Genomic DNA, 27,307 nt, shown 5'->3' with positions numbered 1-27,307 from the left:
CAATCAGAGCCTGTCTCTTCTGGATAAATTTTTGCAATGGTTTTTGTTATGAAAATTTGTGAACGTACAGAAGAAGAGAGAATGGTTAAATGAACTCCCATTGACCTATCCATCCACAGAGTCAATATTTTGTTTTGTTTTGTTTTTTTCATCTATACTTTCACCTACTTTTCTTCTACACTGGATAATTTTTAAGAAATTTCCAGTTATTATTTTATCCATAAATATTTAACATATATTGCTAAAATAAGTACTTTAAAAAAAACTGTATTATCATTAACCCACCCAAAAATAACAATAATTTCTTAATATTATTAATTATCCTGACTATGCTCAAATGATTATTAAATGTTTTTTTAAAGTTGGTTCATTTGAATAATGATCCAAACCTGGCTCATATGTTTCATTTGAAAAATCTCTTTTAATCTCTAGGTTCCCCTCATCAGCCCACTTTTAAAATGCCATTTATTTGTGGAAGAAACTGGGTAATTTACTCTATAGAATTTAATTCCTTAATTTTGACTTTTTCTGTTAGGATCTTGTGATGCAGTTTCACATATTCCTTCATTCTCCAGTTTTCCTGCAAACTGGAAGTTAGATCTAGAGGCTTGATAAGATTTTGGCTGTTTGTTTTGGGCAGGAATACATCATAGGTGCTGGTATAGACGTCCTGTTGTTTTGAATCAAGAGGTATATAATGTCTGCTTGTTTATCTTTTTGTGATGTTAAACTTGACTAATAGGTTCTAGTGTTGCCAGCCTGGTCAATCTATTAAAAGTTTCTCTTCAGCCTTTCACCTAATAGTTTTAGAAACAATTGGTATTCACTGCTTAGATCCATTAGTTCAATGGAGTTTGTAAAATAGCAATATTTTACTTCTATTATTCCTAATGCAATTGTTAGCTAGAATTTTTCAATAAAACATTTTCCTGTATCAACTGTTTGGTTGCCGTGAGGTATAGTTCATATAGGAAAGGCAGGATAAATACTTGCTTTTTGACATTAATTTGCCAGTTTGCCGAACAGTGAATTGGTTCTTTAGCAACTTTAAAATTTAAGACTTCCAGTTTCCAGTCCAGCATATTAGAAGTTTGGAAGTTGTCACTCCATCCTAACAACAGGTAAAAAGCTGAACAAACTGAAAAATCAACAACTCTTATTAGATGCATTAGATAAGGTAGGTCACAGAGCAGATGACTGCTTCCCCAAATTGGAGAGACCGAGAAGCAAATACAGAGAATCACAAATTAGCAGAGCAGCAGTGGACTTGGGAACCAGTGTTGGCTGTAAAAAAAACATGAACCGTAACTGACAAATTCTGGAAGTTCAGTGTGAACATTTCTGACTGTTAAAAACTCCAAGAGGACCCACTCGTTGAAGGGCCTTCACACTTGTGAATTTTACCTCTCAAATCCCTACCAGGTCCTCACAGAGAATATAGGAAAAAAAAAATCTCGTGATCCTGGTAGTGGAAGAGGAAAAGGAACCATTTTGACATATGTATAGCATTCTGTTCTTAACAAGGTCTGTTATCAGAAGAAACTGTTTAGCCAGAGCCTAACTGACCTGGGGGAAGGGAAATACCCAACTCCAGCCCACTCTAGCCATCCTGTCCCATGTATGGCAGCGTAGGGACTGAGAAGTACATGTGGAGTTCGCAGTCCAGAGGCACATGCTTAGTAAAAGACTGAGACCTAGTCAGAGGGCTATGGAATGCTTCTCCTTCCCTGACAACTTATCACCACACTCGTACAGGCCTGTTTCCATTTGTTCCATTATACCTGACAATCAAGAAGAAAGAGACAAAGCATACCAAGAGGCAGGAGAAACACAATTGGAAGGGACAGAGCAAGCATCAGAACCGGATATGGCAGGGATCTTGGAATTATCAGACTGGGAATTTAAAGCAGCTATAAATAATATGCTAAGAGCTCTAATGAGTAAAGTAGACAGTATGTAAGAACAGATGGGCAATGTAAACAGAAAGATAGAAATCCTAAGAAAGGAACAAGAAGAGATGCTGGAGTTCAGTAACATTATAGCAGAAGTGAAGAATGACTTTGATGGGCTTATTAGGAGACTGGACACAACTGAAGAAAGAAGCTCTGAACTTGAGTTTATATCAATAGAAATCTCCAAAAGTGAAAAGCAAAGAGAACAAAGACTTAAAAAAAAATGAATAGTGTATTCAAGAATTTTGGGACAACTGCATAAGGTGGGAATACCAGAAGGAGAAGAAAGGGAGTAAAGAACAGAAGAAATATTTGAAATAATAACGACTGAGAATTTCCTCAAATTAGTGTCAGACAACAAAGGACAGATCCAGGAAGCTCAGAGAACACCGAGCAGAATGAACGACGAGACAACCGGCCTCCGCCCGCCCCCGATAATCCTAGGATTCTGAACCCTGTGAAAGTATCCCTCAAAAGTGAAGGAGAAATAAAGTCTTTGTTAGACAAAAATTGATGGAATTTTTTGCCAGTAGACCGAGAAGGAAAGTATGATATTGGTAAGAAACTTGGATCTGCATAAAGAAAGAAAGAGCATTGGGGAAGGAATGAGTGAAGATAAAATGAAAACTTTTATTTTTCTCATCCTTAATTGATCTAACAGATAATGGTTTATAGCAAATGATAATAGCAACAATGTATTTGATTATGAACACTCCTGTATATATCCTGTGTGTGTACATATTTTTATATATGCTTATATATAAGTGAAGTGAATGACAGCAATAATACTTGGGATGGGAAGGAGGAATTACAATTATTTTGTTATTGTAAGATATTTGCACTGCACATGAAGTGGTATAGTATTGTTTCAAAGTAGGAGTGGATTAGTTATAAATATATGTTGAAAACTCTAGGGCAGCCACTAAAGTGAAAAAAAGAAGTATAGCTAGTATGCTAAGAAATGATAGAGAATAGAATCATATAAAATACTCAGTTAAAACCACAAAGACAGAAAAAGAGTGGAAGACAAAAATTGGAACAAATAATAAGGGTAACAAAGAGGATACTGTAACAAATATGGTAGATATTAATCCAAGTATATTCATAATTACTTTGAAGGTCAGTGGTCTTAACAAACCAATAAAAAGACAGATACTGTCAGAATGGATCAAAAAATAAGACGCAACTGTATATTGTCTACAAGAAACCCACTTTATATATAAAGACATATAGATTAATAGTAAATGGATGAAGAAAGATATACCATACTAACCCTAATCAAAAGAGAGTGGGAGTAGCTCTGTTAATTTCAGACAGAACAGACTTCAAAGCAAGGAAATTTATCAAGGATAAAGAGGGGAATTATATAATGTTGAAGGGTCAGTTCTCCAGGAAGACATTTATAATTCTTAACATGTATGTGCCTTAGTATAGCATCAAAATTCTGGTAGAACTACAGAAACTGTTAGAATTGTAACAAGGAGAAATAGAACCTCTATTATAGTTGGAGATTTTAGCACCCCCCCCACCCCTCCACCCCCCCAAAATCAGAAATGGACAGATGCAGCAGGCAGGAAATCAGTAAGGACAGAGTTGAACTTAATATCATCGATCAACTAGGTATAATGAACATCTATAGAGTCCTTCATCCAACAACAGGAGAATACACATTCTTCTCAAGTTCTCAGTGGACGATTCAACAAGATAGACCACATTCGAGGTCATAAATCACATCTTAATAAATTAAAAAAATGGAATTGATACAGTGTCTTATCTGAGACCACAATGGAATTAAACTAAAAATCAGTAACAGAAAGATAGCTGGAACATACTTCTAAATAATACATGGATCAAGGAAGAAATCTCAAGAAAATTTAAAGATATTTTGAACTAAATGAAACTGAATACAAAACTTATCAAAATTTGTGGAGTACAACAAAAGCAGTGCTTAAAGGGAAATTTACAGCATTGAATGCATTTGTTAGAAAATAAGAAAGATCTAAAATCAGTCATCTAAGTTTCCACCATAGGACAATAGAAAAAGAAGAGCAAATTGAATTCAGTGTATGCAGGAGAAAAGAAATAATGAAAATTAGAGTAGAACTCAATGAAAATGAAAACATTAAACTAATAGAGAAAAGTCAACAAAACCAAAATCTGGTTCTCTGAGAAGATGAATAAAATCAATATACCTTTAGCCAGGCTAACAGAAAACCCAGTGTGGGTACAAATTACTAATATCAGAAGTGAAAGAGGAGACATCACTACATATCCCATGGATATTAAAAGGATAATGAAGGAATACTCTTCAACACCTCTATGTCCATAAATTTGATAACCTGGGAGAAATGGGCCAATGCCTTGAACGACACAATATGTTAAAACTCACATAAGAAGAAATAGACAATCTGAATAGGCACTTATCTATTAAAGTAATTGAATCAATAATCAATAACCTTCCAAAACATAAAGCACCGGGCTCGAATGGCTTCAGATTCAGATGGCTTCACTGGTGAATTCTATTAAACATCTAAGGAAAAAATTGTACCAATTCTCTACAAACTATTTCAGAAAAAGTAATAGAAACTTCCTACTTCATTCTATGAGGCCAACATTACCTAACACCAAAAGCAGACAGACATTAGAAGAAAGGGAAACTACACATCAATATCTTTCATGAACATAGATGCAAAAATCCTTAATAAACTACTAAGAAATAAAATCCAACAGTGTAGAAAAAGAATTTATATACCTTGATCAAGTGGAATTTATTTCAGCTGTGAAAGACTCGTTCAATATTTGAAAATCAATTAATGGAATCCATTATATCAAACTAAAAAAGAAAAATTACATGAGCATATGAATAGATGCAGGAAAAGCATTTGACAAAATCCAACACCAATTTGTGATTAAAAACTCTTAGTAAACTGGGAATAAAGGGGAACTTCCTTAACTTGATAAAGGATATCTACAAAAAACCTAAAGCTAACATCATCCTTGATTGTGAGAAACTTATAACTTTCCCACTAAGATCAGGCGCAAGACAAGAAGGCACCCCCTTACCACTGCTTGTTAATGTTATACTGGAAATATTAGCTAATGAAACAAGACAAGAAAAAGAAATAAAATGGGAATGAAGAAATAAAGCTGTCTTTGTTTACAGATAACATGGTTGTTTATTATTGTTTAGAAAATCCAAGAGAATCAACAAAAGAACTCTTGGAACTAATAAACAGTTATAGCAAGTTTGCAGGATACAGTGGTAGCATACAAAAGTCAATCACTTCCCTATATATTAGCAATGACCAGGTGGAATATGACATTAAAAACACAATACCATTTATATTAGCACCTCAGAAAATGAAATGCTTAGGTATAAATCTAATAAAGTATGTACAAGATCTATAGGAAGACAATGACAAAACTCTGATGAGAGAAATCAAAGAAATAATTGCAGAGCTATCCCACGTGTGTGGATGAGAAACCTCAGTATTGTCACGATATGTTATTCCCAATTTAAACTATGAATTCAACACAGCCGCAATCAAAATCCCAACAAATGCCAAACTGATTCTAAAATTTATATGGAGAAGCAAAAGACCCAGAATAGCCAACAGAATATTGAGGGAGAAGAACAAAATTGGAGGACTAACACTACCTGACTTGAAGATTTATTATAGAGACACAGTAATCAAGATAGTTTGGTATTTGCGAAAGACAATAGACAGACAAATAGATCAGTAGAACAGAATGGAGAGTCAGAAGTAGATCCACATAAATGTAGTTAATTGATCTTTGACAAAGGGGCAAAGTCAACACAGGGGAGAAAAGTTAATATTTTCAACAAATGGTGGTGGAACAAGGGACACCCATGTGCAGAAAAATCAATCTAGATACATACCTAACACCATTCACAAAAATTAGCTCAAAATGGATCACAGACCTAAATGTAAAATATAATACTATAAAACATCTAGAAGATAACTAGGAGAAAACCTAGATGACCTCGGGTATGGAGATGACTTTTTAAATACAACATCAAAGGCATGATCCATGAAGAAATAATTTCTAAGCTGGAATTCATCAAAATTTAAAACTATTGCTCTGTTTTCCTCTCTCTCTCTTTTATTTTCCCTTTTTTCTTTTTAATTTTTAGTTTTGGCTGCACCACACGGCTTGTGGGATCTTAGTTCCTTGACTAGGGATTGAACCTGGGCCCTCAGCAGTGAGAGAGTGTAGATTCCTAACCACTGGACCGCCAGGGAATTCCCTCCTTTCTTTCTTTTTTAAAAAATTATAACTCCACAGAAATGTGTGTGACATGTTGCAAATGGCAAAGGAACAACATGAGTTTTCATTCAGAGAAATTAAACTGGACGCGAATCAAGATATGAAGCTGTGACTTCTCAAAGGGTGTAGCATCTTTAGTACAGAATTTAGGGGAAAGTAAGAGCATTGAAAGTGAAACCCAAAAGGATCTCAGGCACACTCTGGGTGGTCTATAAGCAAGTATGGAACTATAATGACTTCATAAATTTAAAAGATATAATGAACTGAAAGCAGCCTGATAGGCAAGATAAAATGAACCAGATTGGCAAAATTCTCAGACAAGTTTCAACAACAGACATCAATGGGATACAACAGTTTAAAAGTGTGCAAAATGGAAAAATGTTTGATCCCCTGAGACCAGAGCAGTGTCCGTGGTGGGCAATCACACAGATAGAAGTGTCCATATTTCTTGCCTGCTCCAAGCAAAATATATATTTATATTTGAGGTTCTCATCAAAAAAATAAAAAAACTTCTACTCTGCAACATATAATATCAAAGGAATGAGACTTTAGGAGAAAAGATTTGCAAAGACATGTGATAAAGGACTGTTATCTAAAATACACAAAGAACTCTTAAAAGCCTACTAAGAAAACAAGCAACTTGAGTAAAAAACAAACACCTCGCCAAGGAAGATATACAGATGGCAAATAAGCACATAAAAAGTTGCTCAAAATCATATGTCATCAGGGAAATGCAAATGAAAGGAACAATGAGATACCACTACACATCTATTAGAATGCCCCAAATCCAGAACATTGACAACACCAAATACTGGTGAGGACATGGAGCAGCAGGAGCTCTCATTTACTGCTGGTGGGAATGCAAAATAATCCAGTCTCTTCGGAAGACAGTTTGGCTGTTTCTTACACAACTAAAAATACTCTTATCATAGGATTCAGCAATTGAGCTCCTTAGTATTTACCCAAAGGAGCTGAAAACATACATCTTCACTAAAGCCCACACATAGCTGTTTGTAACAGCTTTATTCTTAATCCTCAAAACTTGGAAGCAGCCAAGAAGTCCTTTAGTAAGTGAATGGATAAACTGTGGTGCTTCCAGACAATGGAATATTATTCAGCTCAAAGGAAAAGAGCTACCAAGCCACGGAAAGACATGAAGGAGACTTAAATGTATATTACTAAGTGAAAGAAGCCAATCTGAAAAATATGTTTCTAACATATGATATTCTGGAGAAGTCAAAACTGTGAAAACAGTAAAAAGATCATTGGCTCCCAGAGGTTGGTGGATAGGTGGAGCACAGAGGGTTTTATGACAGTGAAACAACTGTGTGTGGTACTATAATGGTGGATACATGTCCTTATGTTTGTTCAAAGCCATAAAATGTACACCAAGAGTGCAACTTAATGTAAACTATGTACTTGTGTGATAATAATGTGTCATTGTAAGTTCAGTGGTGTATGTTGATAATCAGGCTGTGCATGAGTAGGGATAAAAGACAAATGGGAAATCTCTGTACTTTGAGCTCAGTTTTGCTGTGATACTAAAACTGCTCTAAAAGGTAAAGTCCATTGAAACAAAATGTTAACCAGTGAGGCTTCTTTTAAAAGGGAATGATTTGAACTCATTTATATCTATATCATAGTTGTAGATTTTTTTGTTTATTTACACAGTGCAATCCTCTGTGCTGTCAAGAACATTGGTGATGCATACTTCGTTTAAAGTGGGCTCTGGGATTTTCTTCCAAGGCGCTTATGCCCCTTTAGCAAGTTTTTAATGCTGCTGATTTCTTACTCTTCTCAGAAGGCTTATTAGAAATTTTTCAGATACCATCTAAGACTCTCAATTTTTTCTCAAATGCTTTTTATAGCTTTTTGACTACAGAGTCAAGGACTTGGATTTGCCTAGCCTTTCTGTAGAAATAATAACCAAGTTCATGTGTGCATGCAGTGACCACTGTCATGATTGTTGCCTGGTCAACAATGATTGTTAGGTGTATCTTTTCAGAGACATTACAATGTAAAAAAAAAAAATTACGTTAGAACTGGTGAATTATGACAACTCAGAGTTATTCTGTATAAAGTAAGTATTTTAAATTAATTTTATTATTAGAGAAAATATTTCTGTACACAACAATTAATTATTGGCCTTTAAATTTTAGATGATGACAGCACTATTTCATGATTTGCTCTTCTTTTTAAGAAATGTTTTTCTTTTTTTATATGCTGTTGAATTTATCACCAATTTATAAGCTAATTTTAGTTTATTGTTTATAATTGTATATTAAAGAGCACCTCTGACCCATAAGCAGTAAAATATGCATCAGTTAATGCTTTGGAATTTAAGTTCTTGACTGATACAAATTTAAGCATTTAAAATTTTTTTTGCATTTCTTTTTTTTGACAGGTTACAAAGACAGAATTAGAGAAATTGAAAACCAGCTATAGACAATTAATAAAAGAAATGAATTCTGCCAAAGAGAAATATAAAGAAGCTGTAGCTAAAGGTATGGCATAATTATGAAAACTGTTTATTTTAATGATTTTTTTGTTCTTATTTGAAAATTATAGTTATAAGTGGAGGAATGATTCCACTTAGGCCAATTCACATTTTTAAAATATTAAAATAAGCCAAAATAAACAAATAATCAAACTATGTAGTAAGTATTTCTATTTTTTTTTCTTTTTTAAATAATGGAAACTATTGGGTTGGCCAAAAAGTTCATTTGGGTTTTTCCATAAGATGTTGTGGAAAAACCTGAATGAGCTTTTTGGCCAACCCAATGTTTTTGAATAGTTCATACTAAATAGAATTATGCAGTACTTATAATAGAATGTAAAGAATGTTTAAATTTTTCTCTCAGGCTTCAGAATTACTTATGTAATTACTGAGTACTAAATAAGAAAAATAAAGTATTTGTTTAGAAGCTTTTATTGGTCTTCTTTTTCCCTGTATTTAAATGCCATTAAAATCACGTCATTTTATAGCATAATTTTGCTTTCATAGCTTAATTTTATATCTATATTGTCCTAAAATTTTCTTAATAAGCTTTGGAAGTAAATGGAAAGAGAAATGTTATGTTTTTATCACAGGTTTGTGGTTATAGTTTTTAAATGTGACTAAACAGTCTTCATATTTAGATTTTTTTTATTTGTAAAAGTTAAGGTTTTTTTTTTTTCTGGTTAAATGTAAGCATTATTAGGAAATCTTTTTTAAAAACTTTTTAATGATTAAATTTACCTTTCTCATTTTTTAATGTATTTTCTCTTTGTCTTTTACTTGTATATTATTTTGTTGTTTTGTTGAGGTAGATGAAATAAACAGCTCCTATATTTGGATATACCTTGCACAATGAAAATACTGTTTTTCCCAGTAGACTAGAAGAGAGACTGATTTAGAGTCAGTTTTCGCCCCCCCCTTCCTCCCTTTCTGTCTCCCTTCCTCCCCTTGCTCCTCCCTACTTTCTTCTTCTCCTTCTTCTCTGTCCCTCCCCTTCTTTCCTCCTTTCTTTCCTTGCCCTCCCTTCTCCTCCCAGTATTCCCTTCAACATTTACTTTGTCTCCCTTTTTCCCTGTCTCCACCCCTCCCACATTTATTTCACGTTTCTGCTTCTTGAAGTGTTTCTATTGGTTTTTTCAGGGAAGATGCATTAATATTCACAATTTCCTTATTTTTACTTATTTTTCTTGTACCTCAACCAACATTTAGAGATTATGATCTTTTTGTGCAAACGTATCTTTTAAAATGCTTTTGTAATTCAGTTATGTAACTTAAGTCAAGAAAAGAAAAAATGGAATAGTGGAAAGATCAATCAGACTTTGGAATCAGTCTTAGATGTAAGTTCCAATGTTGTATGATTATTTCATAATTTTCAAACTTCATATACTTATTAAAAGGAATCTTTTTTATTTTAAGGAATGCTTTATATAATCAAGAAATACTAACTGAGCATTTGCTCTCTTTAAGTTATTGAGATTCAAACATTCAAGAAAGTTACCCATTTCTAGTTGATATTCTAACTTGGGAACTGCAAATCTACTGTTTTTCAAAATTTAGTCTTTATACAAAGGATCCCTTGCTAAACCGTCAAGAGTAATTTAGAAAGTTTTGTGCATATGAGCATTACTACTCAATCTGTCAGTGAGTTATTTTTATAAAGTTCATTACCTAATGCTTGGCTAGGATTCTCAAATTAGTTCCCTTTATTGTAAATATCCATGTATTAAATTCAGCCAGAGTAAGTGATGACTTAATCCAACTATATTATAATCCATCTATGCAAAGTGTTTCACACTAGGTCTATATCTGTTGGAGAATGATTAGTTAGGAAAGGAAATACATAATTACTCCCAAGTATTTGATACCTACTTATAATGATATAGTTTATTTTTGCTTAAAAAATTAAACCTAATTCTGGTATCAGAGTTTTAAATAGCTCTTGTACCTGATGTTTATATTATCAAAGATTATTCACAGGTAATAATTGTTCTTTATTACTTTTGTTAGTGATACTATACCATGTAGTGTTGTATTAGTAGTAAGAAGACAAGTAGAAAATCTGAAGACCATAGTTTTAATTGATCTTAAGTAGTGTATTATTTTACTGAGTCTCCTGAAGTTTAAATATGTGACCTTATTTACATTTCATTTCTAAAGGTATTAGTGATAGTATTTTCCTATTTTAAAGAATTTGATTACTCCCATTAAATCAATTCATAATGTATAGAGTATATACTTTTTGAAGTAAGTTTTTATGTAACTATGTAAATGTATGAGACATATGCAAATTTCCCTTTTATAATCATAGCTATCTTTATACTCATGTTTACATGAAAAAGTGTAAAGTTATATTTTTGAAAATTTTCTGTTTTCAAACTCCTTCCACATTTAATGTGTAAATAGGGTTTTCTTTGTGAAGTTACTTACTCTTTATAAGGATGATGTGTTGGCAAATTCTTCCAACGTTTACAGGCTTTATGTCAGAACCTTAGTTTATCTGGAGAGGCCACTCCAGGCCATTTCTGGAATGGGCTCTTGGAACTACTGGTGCGTTGATGGTGAACACCCAAGCTGTGGCTCTGGCATTCAGATTATTACTTTAGATATTAGGGGGTCTTGGGAAAGCTATTTAAAAAACCCAATCTGACGTATAGTGTCCAGCTTGAGAAGACAAGTCTTTGGGGGAGATAGGACCTGGAAATAGTTTCTGTAGTAAGTAAGGGTTAAATTCTGGATTTGATTGAGAATTGGTTTGGAATCAAGGGTTTAGTTACTGCAGCTGTAGGTTCAGCAGCAGTAGCTGATCAGCAGGAAGCCTGGGTTAATATTGAAATTCCAAACTCCTGACCCCTGCTGTATAGATTACACAAAATACTTTAAATTTTCAATGTTAGAATTAATATCCAAAGGAACACTGATCTATGTTGTCTAATGTAAAGTATAACATTCATTTGTAATATGAATATAGCATCATTTTAGTTAAATTTTTTCGTATTGAATAATATACTCTAAATATCATACTCATTTTGCTCTATGCTGTGTTGGGGGAACAAATATGTGTCTTAAATTGACTTGGACCAATTTGGACATTAGTCTGTTGCTTATTATTTGTAACATGTATGCTAAGAACCACCAAAATAATTTTAGCCTGTTGAGCTGAAGTTAATAATTTAGAGTGTTTCTTAATAACATGGAATAATAAGTTCTTGAATGCAAAATACACAGGTTTTACTTTCCTGTTGCATATTAAGTTCTGAATACTTTTAGTTTGTTAAACACGTTTAGGTTTGTCATGAAACAATTTTGTGAATCCGTAAAGCTTGTGTCCATACTAAGGTTCTGACATAATGGCTGTAAATAGAAAAATTTGCTGTCCCATCATCTTTATAAAGAGTAGATGACTTCTCAAAAGAACTTCAACAAGATCATATTGTCTCTGAATAAAGACAGGTTTTCTTTTCAATCTATATGTCTTTTTTTTTTCTTTTTTCTTTTTCTTGCCTAATTGCCCTAGCTAAACCCTCTAGTATGGTGTTGAAAGAGCAAACATGTTTGTCTTGTTCCTGTTCTTAGGGGGAAAGACTTTCATCATAACTATGAAGATAACTGTAGTTTTTCAAAAGTTTTTCTTTTTATTGGGTTGAAGAAGTTCCTTTTTATTCCTGCTTAAGAATGGATGTTAGATTTTGTCAAATGCTTTTTCTGTATCTGTGGAGATGGATATTTTTTCTTCTTTTAGCTTGATGTAGTGAGTTATTTTGATTGATTTTCATGTTTTTTAAATACTATACCAACTTCACATTCCTGGGATAAACTCCTCTTGGTTATGATGTATTATTATTTTTTATGTTGTTCGATATGGTTGGCTAAGTTTTTATGAATTTTCATCTTTGTCTTTGTTTCTTTTAATGTATTTATCTCATTTTTGTATAAGGGTAATACTGACCTCTGCGATTGCCCCCTCTTCAATTTTGTAGAAATAGTTGTGTTCAATTCATAATATTTCTTAAATGTTGGTAGAACTCACTTGTGAAGACATCTGGGTTTGCTTGGTTTATCTTTTTCTTTTCTGCTAAGATTTTTAAACTATAAATTCAAGTTCTTTAATTGATATAGGCTATCCTGTTTATCTTTTTCTTTTTGTTTGAGTTTTAGTAGGTTGTATCTTTCAAGAAATTGTCCATTTGTTTAATTTATTACTAAGTTGTTCAGAATACTTCCTTATTCACGTTTTTATATTTGTAGAATTTGTGGTGATATTTTCTTTCTCATTTTTGTTATTGGTACTTTGTGTCTTCTCTTTTTTCCCTAATCATTCTGCCTAGAGGTTTATCAATTTTATTAATCTGCTCAAAGATTGGCTTTAGGTTTTATTTTCTTTCTATTTTTCTGCTTTCTATTTAATTGATTTATGTTCTAATCTTTGGTTTTTTCTTCCTTCTGTTTGCTTTAGGCTTAGTTTGCACCAGTTTTTCTTTTTCTTTTTTTTTTTTTTAATGTGGAAGATAACGAAGATCATTGATTTGAGAACGGTCTTTTCTTATATAGGTGTCTAGTGCTATGAATTTCCCTAAGTATTGTTTTAGCAACATTCCATAAATTTGTATGTATTGTGTCTTCATTTTTCTTCAGTTCAAAATACTTAAAGTATTTCCTTTTGGGTTTTTTTTCCCCTTTGGTATATAGGTTATTTAGAAATGTATTTAGTTTCCTAAAATTTCTACATTAAAGAATGTTTCTATTTTTGATTTATAATTTAATTTCATTTGGTCTGAGAATATTCCTTTTGTGACTTTATTCCTTTTACATTTATGAATACATGTTATGTGGCCCATAGTATGGTTTATCTTGGTAAATGCTTCATGTGCACTTGATAAGAATATGTATTCTGCTATTGTTGGTTACAGTGGTCTGTATTGCTAACTTGGGCCAGTTGGTTAATAGTGTTATTGAAAATTTGTATGCTCTTACTGATTTTCTGTGTACTTGTTCTATTGAGAGAGGGCGATTGAAATCTCCCACTGTAATTATAGATTTATCTATTACTTCTCATAGTTTTGTCAGTTTTTTGCTTAATGTATTTTGAAACTTGTTATTGGGTGTAAAAGTAATCATGATTGTTGTATCCTCTTGATGCCCTGACCCTTTTGTCATATGAAATGACCTTTATTATCTCTGGTAGTAGTTTTTGCTGTGTCATCTGTCTATCTGATAATAATACGAGATATTTTGATTAGTGTTTACTTGGTACATCTTTTTTTCATTCTTTTACTTCAACATTTTTTAGTCTTTGAAGTACATTTCTTGTAAGCAGCATATAATTAGGTCTTGCTTTTTTATCTTGATAATCTCTACATTTTAATTGGGATAGTTAGGCTATATTTAATGTGATTGATTTTTGACAATGTTAGGTTTAAATCTTTTCATCTTGCAGTTTTTTTTTTTCTCTTTGTTTCATCTGTTCTTTATTCTCATTTTTCTTTTTTCTGCCTTCTCTTGGATTAATTGAAAAAATTTCTTAGGATTCCCATTTATCTCCTTTGTTGTCTTATTAGCTATAACTTTTTGTTTTGTTATTTTATCTTTGTTTTACCATAGTATAACTTAAAGTGGTATTATATCACCTTGTGTATAAGAAATTCTTACATTAGTTTAGTCTTCCTGTATTTGTACTATTATTGATATATTTTAATTTTGCATATGTTTTTAACTGTATACTGCATTGTTAATATTTTTGTTTTTGTTTAGTTAAATATCTTTAAAATTATAATAAAACATCTTATATATTTATCCATGTAGTTATCTTTCCTAGCATTCTTTATTCCATCTGGTATCATTTTACTTTTGCCTGAATGACTTACTTTAATATTTCTTATAGTGTAAGTCTATAGGTAGTAAATTCCTTGAGCTTTTGTACATCTGAAAAAGTTCTTATTTCACCTTGGTTTTTGAAGTATATTTTTGTTGGCTATAGAATTTTATTTTGACAGGTATTTTTTTTCTCCCTGTGTTTGTGGTTTTTGAGCTTGTTATATCTGAGAGTTTATAATTTTCATCAAATTTGGAAAACTTACAGCCATTATTTTTTCATGTATATTTTCTGTCTGTGTCTCTTTCTGCTCTCCTTTGAAGACTCCAGTTACATGTGTATTAGGCTGCTTGTATTTACCTCACAGCCTAATGATGATCTGTTTATATTTTTCCCCTTGCCTTTTTTTGGCTTTCTGTTTCCTTTTGGTTACTTTCTATGGTTATGTGTACAATTTTTGACATAAAATTTTACTAATCTTGTCTTCTGCAGTGTCTAATCTGCCTTTAATCTAATGTAGTGTATTTTTCATCTAAGGCATTATAGATTTTGCCTGAATAATTATGATGTGGGTCTTTTTTTGTAAATCTTCCATGTATTTACTTAACACATTAAATTTTAGAATCTTAGTGGACTTCTTCCTACTTCTTCACTTATTCTGAAAGTTGTATGAGTTTATTCATTCCCAGATTTTTTTTTGTTTCACTATAATCCCCACTTGTTTATGTTGTAGAAAATATATATCATTCTTACCTATATACTTATGTGTACATCCTTGTTCATATGCCATATATTACCTTTTTCCAAAGTTAAATATTTTTTAAGGGTAAGTGTATGCTAATTTTATAAAAAATAAAACTGAACCATATGGTATTGAGTTAAGTGAATTTAAATGTGATTTTGCTTTGAAGTTTTATAGTTTACTTGAAGATATACTGAAATATCAGAAAAGATGATCAGAATAACTGCTTCATAGCTATGTATTCTGATGGCTAGAATTACACTATGGTTTTATACTTACCAAGCCTCAAAATACCCACAAAGACATTTGTGGGGCTTCTCTTACATGGGTTTGAAGTCTGATGCTGCTGCTTTATTGCACATCATATTCAGGAAAGAAACAAGACAGGATGTGCTATTCTACATCATATCTGCCCATACCAGTCAGCCTAGAAAAGTTTGAAAGGAGCTGTCTTCACCCATTTTTATAACAAGAGCAGGGAAACAAGCTCTTTTTCAAATTCTTTTTTTCTCTATGAGAAACAAAAAAGAATGCTAAAGGATTGGTAAAATCCCTGGTTACTTACCCTAAGCTGACAGAGTAAGAGGGTGCCTGCTGCTAGAACTGTGGGGAATTAGTTGGAAGACTCATTCAAAAGTAAATTTTTCTGTAATTGGGAAGTAGATTTTCTTAAATTGCCCCTTTATGCATTATGAATAGTTCTGTGGTATTTTATAGCCAATTAAAATTGATTAGATCCATTGAATTGTCTCTTTAGAGTACTTTAATTATGAAAACCAGCTTAAAATGGGTCCAGACTTGAGACAGATGGTTAAATTTATGTTTAAATAAATCTAAATTTAAAAAAATAAATAAAACTTTGAAAAGACTCTCTCTGTTGATTTCCACATTTTGAATCCACTAAAAATGGCAACTGGCTTTCTTATTTGATAATCTCTAAATCTTGGAGATTTTAAAAAGTCAAAATCATGTATGGATGATGTATGGAGATCCTCTAGAAAAATACTCTGAAATTCAAATTTACCTCTCAGTTCAACACGTGAAAGAAATGCATTTTGGATACAGGACTTATTAAAGACCAAAATAGAGTTCAGGCTATGTTTATTGGTTATCAGTATCAGTTCTATTGAAATGACCTGAAAGTGGGAGGTTTTCTTTCTTTTTGGACCTACTTATTATTACATGATATATCAGCAGCTAACTTACGGCATGAATGCTTTTCACTATGTGAAGCTTAATGTGATAGGACCTTTACAAGGTCATAAAGAGTAATGGCGCTATTAGTTATTAATCTAATTTGCATTGGGTTAAAGCTGCAGAAATTGGAGTGACAGTTATAATATTTGCATCAGATACTGAGATATTATGTGGGATGGAATATGCTATGTGATTCATTTATATTCTGCAGATAACTTCCTAAAAATAATATGAAAGTACAATAATTTTATTTGTCCCTATTTTGCTTAGTTTTATTAAGTAAACAAAGCTAAGTTTCATATACAACAAGATTAAGAGAAGTTATGTCCTTTTGCTGATTTTCCTCTATATTTTATAGGTGAGCTCCTTAACAATATTAGTTTTGGACTTGATTACTAGAAAGATGATATAAACAGATGCAGAAGGTAAAATTGTAACCTTTCTATAACTTTTAATTTTTAAAAAAATATTTAAGTTTAAATTTATTTTTTGAAAATAGGAACTATATTAATTTGTGCATTTTCTTATTATGTGCCAGACTTATATGCCACTTATTTACATAAGTGATATTGTAGATAACAGAACACATGGAAATCCCTGCCTCCTTGAGCTTGTATTTTAGAGCAGAAGATACTAATTAGTAAAATTAATAAATGAAACATATAGTATGTTAGGTGGTAAAAAGTATGATGGAGGAAACATGGTAGGTAGTTAGTATGTTGAGAGGATGATCAGGTTAGTGGTCATGGAGAAAGACATTTAAATGAAGGATGAAAGAAGTGAGGGAGTGAAGCATGTGATTATCTGGGGCAGAGAGTACTCCAGGTAGAGGGAAAAGCCAAAGCAAAGTCACTGAGATGGGATCTCAACGGCATATCTGAGGAGTAGTATAGACACTTGTGTGGCTGGAACTGAGGGATTGATAAGGGAAAGGTGTGGAGGTATGAGATGAGGTCAGAGAGGAAGAATGATGATGGGTGGTAAGGGAGGCACAGATTATGCAGGATCTTGCTGGTTCTTTTAAAACCCTTGGGCTTTTATTCTGAGTAAGATGGAATGCCATGAACTTACATTTTAACAGGATAATTCTGGTAGCTTTGTTGAGAATAATATGAGTGGTTGGGGAAGGATGGAAGTAAGGTTACTTCTAGGCTATTGGAGAATCCAGGCAAGGGCTCATGCTGGCTTGGACCTGGGTGGTAGCAGCAGAAGTGATGAGAAGTGGTCAAATTCTGGATACATTTACAATTGATTCTTGTTATTTATGGTGGTTATATTATAAAAAGTCGCTGTGAATACTAAATTAGCATTAGCTGATTACTGAATCATTGCCCCTGGTGAATATAACATAAGGGATTAGATCCCTTTAAGCAGGATCACAGCATTTTTGACAGTTGGTCAATACACCACTTTGTTTTTTGTGTGTTTCTGTTTAAAGATACCTTCTTTAATATATATTGTTGACTCATTAACATTGAAATCACAGCTAGCAGTGCTATAACTCATGACTAAATAAAGCTATCTAACACATATTTGCTCTAGAAGGCACATCACAGCCTCCTTGAGCATAAGAATACTAGGCAGCACTTCAGCACTCTGCTTGGGGGTCTTTTTAAAAGCACAATTACCAACGAAAAGCACAAAAATGCAGAACTAAATAGACTACAAAAAGGAGTTTATAGTAGAAGAGCTGGAGCAAAAAGGCAGAGTATAGCTTTTCAGCCTCAGTTGAGAATGTGTGTATCAGGTGCCTCCTTTGCTGCTCTGCACATGTGCATGTCCACTGTTGACCTGAAAAGCACTGTGTGTATCAGTTTTGGGATTGAAAGTAAATTTTAGGCATTAGGCCTGAATTCATGGAAATACAGAATCCATGGATACTGAGGATCTATTATATACTGAAAGTAAGCTTAAAGGATTTGCTGATGGATTAGATGTAGAGTGTGAGAGAATGAAGTCAAGAATGATTCCAAGATTTTTGGCCTGAGTAATGGGAAGGATGGCATTGTCACTGAGAAGGAGAAAAATATAGGAGGAGGAGATTTGGCGATGAAGATCAGGAGTTTGGTTTTGAGATTTTTATTAAACATCTAAGTGGAGATGTCAAGTTTGCATTTGGCTCTTCTAATTTTAGAGTTCCAGGGAGACTTCTGGGATTGAACTATCAATCTTGATTGTTAGTTGATATTTAAAGCCATGAGTTTGATGATATTACAAAGGGTGTTAATTAAGATATAAAAGAATCCCAAGACTGAGCCCAAAATTAAGAAGTCACAGAAATGAGGAGGAAATTGTAAAGAAGACTAAGATAAAAGGAAAACCAAAAGAATATATTATTCTGGAAGCCAGGTGAGGTGAAGGGATTTCAGGGAAGAACAAGTAATCATGTGATTTGCAGTTGAGTGCTACCAAGACAAAAGATGAGGACTAAAGTTTGGATTTAGCAAAATGTACATTATTGGTGACTTTGACAAGAACAGTTTCAGTGGAGCAGTAAAAGGAAAAACCTAAATGGGATGGGTTTAAGAAAGAATGAGAAGAAAAAAACTAAAGATAAATAGTATACACAAATCTTCTTAGAAGTTTTGCAGTAAAGGGAAAGAGAGAGAGAGGGAAGTAACTAAAAGAAGTAGAGTCAAGGGGGAATCTTTTTTAAAGATTAGGAGCTATTATAGCTTGTTTGCTGACAAAAATGCTCCCATGAAAAAGGAAAAGTTGATGAGGCAGCAGAATGAAGGAAGAATCACTAGAGCAATGTCCTTGTTATATAGGACTAGAGCATGAATCTAGTATCCAAGAGAATGGATCAGTCTTAGCTAAGAGCAAGGGCAGTTTAATCATTGTAATAGTGCAGGAGCAGCTGATTATAGAGCCGTATTCAGATAGGAGGCTAGATAGACTGGTGAGAGCTTGTGGAAGTTCTCTTGAGATTCCATTTTTTCTCCTGTTAATGGGGTTCATGGGCTCCCTCTTCATAATCATGTGGTTCCAAATTCAAAATCACAAGGTACAAATCAGTAAGTAGACAGTGAAAACTTTTTCTTCTACCTATTACCCAGTTTTTTCTTCCTCCAGAGGAAACCAATATGATGTTTCTTCTAGATATATTCTATGCATAACCTGTAGCTTTTAAACCATTTCATTAAGGAAACTCATCAACTTATTAGATAACCTTGTATATTATAGTACATTATTAGGAGTTTGAAATCAGTGACTGGTTGGTTATCTGTACTAAATATATGGTGATCTCTACACTTCCTCTTATACAATTATATCCTAACATGATGACTGTTTTGTGAACCTCCATTTTAATTTTCTTATCCAGCATTTTTAAAGAAGAAACTATGACTGTGTGTCTCTCACAGAACTTAGGACATCATGAAATCTGGATAAAGATTTAAAGGATGAATGCCCTTAATTTGCTGTAAATGTTGTTCTTCTACACACTTGACTAGTCTTATAAAGTAGAATGATAGTTTTGTTTTTTTTTAAATTCTGGCTGTCTTTATCTATTAATGTTACCTATAGTGTAAGCATACCTGCTTTGAAACATCCATATTAAAACCAAGTTTTTTTCCCTATCATTGAGACTTAATCTCTAGCCTAAAGAACTGAATTTTTTAGTGAATATTCAGATAATTTTGAGCTTTCATCAATTTTTACAACTTTACATTTTCAACTTTTTATTTTGACATTATTTCAGACCAATTTGAAAGAATGACACAGAGTTCCCACCTTGTGTCACCCATATTCTCCAAATACTAATATTTTAGCACATTTACTTTTTTTTCTCTGTCTGTAGATGTGAGAGAAACAAAAACTGGTTTCCCTGTCTTTTTGTTGTATTTCTTTTATTTATTGAGCACTTATTTTCTGGCTCATCTCATACTTTTTCTGCTCTAGGTCTTGCTTCATTTCTCTAAGGAGCCATAGTTCCATTTAGTGGAAAATAGTATTTAGAAACCAATATTTGGGCACTGGGTGTGCTCATTGCTACTGGAATGTCTTTGTTCTAGGTCCTTTCAATGGATAGAGATAGGAAATAAGCAAGTGTACACACACACACACACACCTCTGTGCCTATTTCTATATGTGTTGCTGTATCTATATGAAAATTGAAGTATTCACATTGATACTTCCAATTCCAGTTTAACACCAAATAGTTCATTTTATCTTTTCCTATTTGTAATTTCCTTCTCTGATATTGAGACACCTGGCTGCTATTATTCACAATCTCCTTATTTGTTCAATCCTAAAATAACAGAAGCTAATTTCAGAATTGCTAATTTATGCCTCTGAAAAAAGAAATCTACTGACTGCAGTTCAGTGTTTGTTTGGAGCTCTTTTTGTCCTTAGTCTCCCTCTGTAGTAAAATACTGTTTCCAGAGTTACTTGGATGAATTCATTTCTTCCTCACTCCTTTCAGTGTGGTTACATTATTCACTGGGAGATAACAGTTGGTTTGTTTCTGTTGTGTCCCATTTTAAGTTGTTTTTCCTCTTACCCTTGTTGATTTGTTTTAGATTTTATTAATGGTTAGACATTTATGGTTCCAAAAGTCAGAACTGTACAAAAGTATATACTCAGAGAACTATATCTTCTTTAACTATATCTCTTTATTTCTTATATAAAATGACAATATTATAATATGCTTTTTTATTTTGATTTTCTACCTAACATGTTCTGAAAGATCCCAGTATTTGTTTGTAGATTTCTTTGTTATTCTTTTTAACTGCTGCATACCACTTCATTATAAGTTATTCAGTGGACAAATAGTTTATTTCTAGTTTTTTCAGTTATTTACACTACTACCATGAATAAACTTGCATGTAAGTTTTTGTTGTTGTTGTTGTTGAAGGAATATCTTAAGCATAAATTTCTAGAAGTGTGAATGCAGGGTCAAAATATAAATTTATGTGTAGTTTTGTTAGATATTGCCAAATTTCCTTCTATAAAAATTGTACCAATTTACATTCCCACTAGATATGTATAAAGAGTGTCAGTTTCTGCACATCCTTGCCAAAAAAACAGTGTTTGCCAATTTGGTAGGTAATTTTAATTTGCATTTCTTTTATTATGAGCGAGGGAGTGTGGTTGACCACCTTATGTTTAAAGGGCATTTAAAAGTATTTATTTTTTAGTGAGTTCTTTTGCCCATTTTTAAAAATTGAGATTTGGTCTTTTTTTTTTCCTTAAAATTTTAAGAATTTAAAAGATATATTATAGTGAATAGCCCTTTATCTGTTACACATGGTACATACATTTTCTGTGAATTTGTTGGTTGTTGTTTGACTTTATGGTCTTTTTTTTTTTTTTTTTTGTCAAATGACAATACTTTAGCTACTCATATTGCTGTGAGAAATAAACTGTCCTTTGTCTCTGTCCCAAGAGTCGTGTCTTTTGCCCACATCCATGAATTGAGGCAGCCTAACTTTTTAGCTTGCCAAGTAGTATAGAATCTCATTCTTTTCATGTTCTTGACAAAGATTTAAGTCCTTTTACTTTTCTTCATTTTTATTTTTTTTCTGCAGGATTTTTTTTTTCCTTTTCCAGAGTTCCTTCATTTTAACCATTTCTCCCTCTGAAGTATTACCTTTCTAAGACTGCCTCCCTTGTCTTTCATATGCACTTTTAAGTCCCTTTCTTGTAGTCAGTTCTGTGATCTACCATTACACTTTTTCAGTATTTTCACATGTAGGGTGGATCTTCTTATTCTGATGGTGATTTTAGGTGAGTCTTAGATATACTACTAGCTCTTCTCTCTAGTGCCTTTTTCTTTTTTTCTTTTCTTTTCTTTTCTTTTCTCTTTTCTTTTTCCTCCTTTCCTTCCTTCCTTCTTTTTTTTTTTTGAACAGTCTTTGGTGTCCATGAAGGCTTGCAGTGGGAGGGTGAGAGATCATTTGCAAAGATTTGATGTTTATTTTTCTACTCACAGAAAATTTAAAATTTGGACATTGTCTATTATACTGAGGCTGCAGGTTTTATTTGTTTTTCTTTTTGTTCTTTACTATATTTTTAGATGATATATGGGAGATTCAGAATTATGCTGCTGCCCCTATCCCAGCTACTCAGAGCTCCCCTCCTGCCCTGCCCCGCCCCATTCACAGCTTTGTTATTAGAGAATACAGCTTTGGGACTTCCCTGGCAGTCCACTGGTTAAGACTCTGGGCTTGCACTGCAGGGGGCATGGATTTGATCCCTGGTCAGCAAACTAAGATCCCTCAAGATGCATGGCCAAATCAATCAACCAATCAATAAATAATAATTAAAAAAAAGAGAATATAGCTTTGACCATGATACATCATTCAATTTATGGGTTATTAAAAGACTGTGGGTCAGTTGAATCTAGCAATCACTATATGCAAGGAAATGATATTGCTTAGAGCTAGAGGGCTTGTTTTTTAAAGATATTTTATATTGAACTTTAAAATATCACTGTTTTAGTTCCTTGAACAGTTTAAACCATAACGCATTTCAATAAATATTTTTGATTGATACATCAAATTTTCTTATACTAGGAAGTATATTAAAGCTAGTACAGTATTGATCCACATCTTGTATTTTTTAATGCTTTATAGGAACATACAATCAAAAAGGTTTTTTTCAGCTCTCCAAATTCTGTGTCTTCTTTAGCCTTTGTTATTAACTGTGCATTTTGACAATTTTCTGCCATTTGATTTCTATCACAACCTAATGGATTGAGAAGCGCAGAAATTTAACTCCCAGGATTATAAATTAGAAGCTGAAATTTAGATTAGATGACTTGCTTGGGTTGCACAGCTAATCAAAGGAGAAGCTGAGATGAAAATTGACTCCTAACTTTGTTATTGTCAGAACATCACTGAGTAAAATAGGTAGCTCATTCATTGTTCCCACGTATCATACTTGAACTTTAACTTCCAAGTGAAAAAACATGCGGAAATTTAGGCAAATAACTCATAAGTTAAGATGAATTCTCATTCATTTTCTTTTTACTCAGAGTAATAAGTAAACATTGTATAGTTGAGGAGGAATATTTTGAAAGAAAGGAAAAATGTAAGGTGATAGAATGTTTATTTATCCAAATCGAAGCAGAGACTGCTTGCAAGCACTTTACTTTTGGAAAATAATCACTTCTCGTTTATTATCCAGAGGCTTTTCACCATAATATTTAACAAATAGTAAATGCTTTAGAAGTTTATAAAAAAAAATACTTGACTTTCTAGACTGGCTTAATGACTAGTCTAGCCTGTTTCCTGTAAATGTCAAACATACATAACTGAGTTTTGCTAGCTTCATAATATTGTTTGTGGCATGACATGTTGTGTACACACTCTGTTATCACAAATATTAAATGGATTTGTCAGCAAGTGGTGGAAAAGAATTGTAATTCAGTTTCTTTGTGAATTTCATTATGTGGAGGAGGAAAAATTTAATGTTTTTCTCCCTGGTAATTGACACATAGAATAACATCATGCCCTGCTTCAGTGCTTCTCATCATTAAAAAAAAAAAAAGAAAAAAAAAAGCATAGAGCAACAGAGGTATGATCCTGTGTCTGTCATTAGAATTTATTCACTCTGTTTACTTCACATTAATTTTAAGCTCAAGTGTAGTTATTTAAAAGTTAAGAAAGTATAATACTGATCTGAGATATTCTGAACCAAAAAGCTGTGTGGCAGGAATGGTGGTCGGTAGTTTTTTGTAATATATTTTAAGTGAATGAAATTTAAAAAATTTTAGTTGTAACTTTGGTTTTCACACTATTCCTTGAATTTACTTAGTCTCTTTGGAACCCTAAACATTTATTTTAAAACAAATCAAGAGAAAGTACAGTAGTATCCCATTGCAAGTCATGGCACGTGAGCAGGTTTTTGAAACTTTTATGTCTACAAGGCAGGAAGTTTGGGGTGCCTGCACAAGTACACCTTCTAACTAAGTGCACGAATGTCTATAAGCTTAGAGGACAAAAAGCAAACCAAGCAAAGAGCCCTACTAAGACACACCCCCAATTTCAGTCTTAGACCTAAAGCTGTTTTTAAAGAATTTTTTAGTTATGTATTACTATTATTTTAATGTAATGGATTCTGCCCCCAATGTTTTCAAAAGCATTTAATTGTTTTCTAAATTTGCTAACGATGACTGGTAAGCTATTGATAATTAGATTTTGGCTATGATAGCCTTCTTCAGATTGTTGGTCATACACTATATCTGATAAAGAGAAAAAAAATTATTTGGCAAGTTCTTAACTTTTCTAATGTTATTTTAAGTTATAAAATCTTAGTAAGCTGACTGTTGTATATTTTGTGAATCATCTGTACACCATCTAGAAAGACAGATGGGTAATGTGCAGCTTAAAAATCTGTGCAAATAAGGACAGATGGATGCTTTAAATGTCTCTATGAAAATGTTTGTTTAGAGAGCTTGACTCCTGAAGTTATACTAAAAAATCTAAGTATTTAATTGGGAATAATAGAGTTCATATGAAAAGCAATATTTTTTAAGAAGTGACGTAAAATAGGCATTCATTGAATTTATTAGTTATAATTTTTAAACTTATAATAAAAATCAACAAATTAGAACACAATACTCAAATATTGTTGCCTTATTTTCTTATTATGAATGCGTGGACCCTAGAAGACTTCTTTATTACTTGGAATTAATTTATCTGCATAATTGTATGTGAACTTTTGAAATGTTTGTTGTCAGAATTTGTTGAATTCTAAGCAACAGCAACTTAAACTAGTTTAAAAATGGTGAATCAAAAACAAAACAAAACCAACTCAAAAGGGCCTTAGGGCAGTTCTGGCAACTTCCACAACAGATGTTCATGGACTTTCACTCCAGCAGGTGTTCAGGCATTAATGTGACTTAGCTCCCAGCCGAAAGATTGGTTCCTATTTGGTTGGGTATACAATTTGGATCTTGGGTGGCAGCTTCATATAGGAGTTTCCCCTTGACTTGTGTGGGTAAACAGAAAAGCGGGTTGTCATTTTAGAGGAAGGCTGCGGGGCTGGCCATAGACGTGTCAGTTGTACTGGCTCTTGGAGACTTTTTTGGAAATGTATTTCTGCAAGAAGGATGCTAAGTAGCAATGTTTATGGGTAAATAAATATAGTATTCTATGAAAAAACTGTTAAAGTAACTGAACATGTAGGCAGATGTGTTCCTAAGAATGTTAAAAAATCATTTGTGATTAGTATTATTGAAGTGATTTATTAATGGCTAAGATAATGCCATACAGAGTAAGTTACAACTACTCTAGAGATTTATATTGACCAAGGCAAAAAGTTTATTGGTTTCTGGATGAACATTTTTAAAAATTCATAATTCAAATGATGGAAATAAAAAAAAATCATAGAGCACCCTTAATAAGGGGAAGAATTTTTTTAATGAATTTCTTATTTCAGTTATATATTTAAAAATGTACGTGATTATTTACTGGTTCATGGTGTAAAATATATTATCCTGTGGGTTGAAAAAAGTCAAAAAGTGAGAAAACCCACTTGTTTGGTGGCTAATGTTATCTTTTTCTGATGCCTTCAGATCAGGACTGAATTCATATATTTGCTCCCATCCTCCCACTGTAGTATTAGAATCTCTTTCCAGTCAGCTGTGAAAGGGGTTAGGACAGATACTCTAGTGATTAAGTTATTTTCTCATCAACAAGTTCTTTATGTTATAAAGTGAAATAGCTTATCCAGGGCAACATTTTGTGAATACCTTGGATAATTATTAATATCCCCCTGTACAGGAACCAGCTGATGGTCTTTGGCTAGAGACTTATGCTCTGTAAAATTTTATATGCAGCTCCCCAGGAGAAGTCAGTGGTGTTCTAATATCTGGAAACACTGGGATTTGTTGGTAATAGAGACATACCAGTGTGCTGGAAAGTTGTTTCCTTTTTTCACCAGCTGAATGTAATTCCTTTGGCTCAATTAGAAGAGTGATGAGAAAGCCAGGAAAATTGTTCTAATTATATTGCTCTGCCTGAGCATGGTCTGAAGTTTCCTCTCTCTGCAAACCCCCTGGCCTTTTCTCTGCTTTTGGCCCTGGGCTGGGGACATTCTCCAGTAGGGAATACTTTGCTGACTCCTGTCTGTAAGGAATACCCAGATGGGTGCTGAGCCTAAACAGAGTGGGAACAGAGGAGAGCCTCTGGCATCAAAAATTCTCAAAATAAGATCTGTTTTGGGGAAAGATTCATTTGGGGGAGTCTCCTTGGATAGAGGGCAAAAATAATACGTTTTGAAAAGTTTATTCCCTAAATCTAAATAATTGACAAGAACTTATTGGTACAACTTGCATCAAACATTGAAGATCTGCTTAGGGCTTCCTAGGTGGTGCAGTGGTTAAGATTCCACCTGCCCAATGCAGGGGACATGGGTTCGATCCCTGCTCCAGGAAGATCCCACATGCCGCGGAGCAACTAAACCTGTGTGCTACAACTGTTGAGCCTGTGCTTTAGGGCCTGTGAGCCACAACTATTGAGCCCATGTGCTGCAACTACTGAAGCCCACGTGCCTAGAGCCCATTCTCTGTAACAAGAGAAGCCACGGCAATGAGGAGCCTGCACACCACAACGAAGAGTAGCCCCCACTCACTGCAACTAAAAGAAAGCCCGCACACAGCAAAAAAGACCCAACACAGCCAATAAAATAAATAAATTAATTAATTAATAAAAAAGAAAATGAACATTAAAAAAAAGATCTGCTTAAAAATTTCATTTATTTGTATAGTCATTCATTTATATTGCGAGTCTGTAAATAGTTTCTGAATGATTTTAGTAAAGGAACCCCAAAAAGTTTTAGTTCATAAAATTATCATCTCCTAGATTTCTTCT

The 27,307-nt window shown here is 33.1% G+C and overlaps 1 protein-coding gene across 12 annotated transcripts in view; it reads left to right on the top strand.

Moving 5' to 3' along the window:
- FER (FER tyrosine kinase) overlaps positions 1-27,307 on the top strand; it is a 460,601-nt gene that overhangs the window by 78,322 nt on the left and 354,972 nt on the right. For all 12 annotated transcript variants that reach the window (XR_009054203.1, XM_057737769.1, XM_057737780.1 and 9 more), the window contains one exon: positions 8,647-8,746. Coding sequence is in view for 11 of the 12 variants with exons in the window: in XM_057737769.1 (XP_057593752.1) it covers positions 8,647-8,746 (100 nt within the window). In the remaining variant the exon portion in view is untranslated. The remainder of the gene's footprint in view (positions 1-8,646; positions 8,747-27,307) is intronic.

The sequence above is a fragment of the Hippopotamus amphibius genome, chromosome 1 (genome assembly GCF_030028045.1).
Source record: "Hippopotamus amphibius kiboko isolate mHipAmp2 chromosome 1, mHipAmp2.hap2, whole genome shotgun sequence".
Classification (NCBI taxonomy): Eukaryota; Metazoa; Chordata; class Mammalia; order Artiodactyla; family Hippopotamidae; genus Hippopotamus; species Hippopotamus amphibius.
The sequence above is the reverse complement of the archived record's forward strand: the minus strand, read 5'-3'. Positions and strand labels throughout refer to the sequence as shown.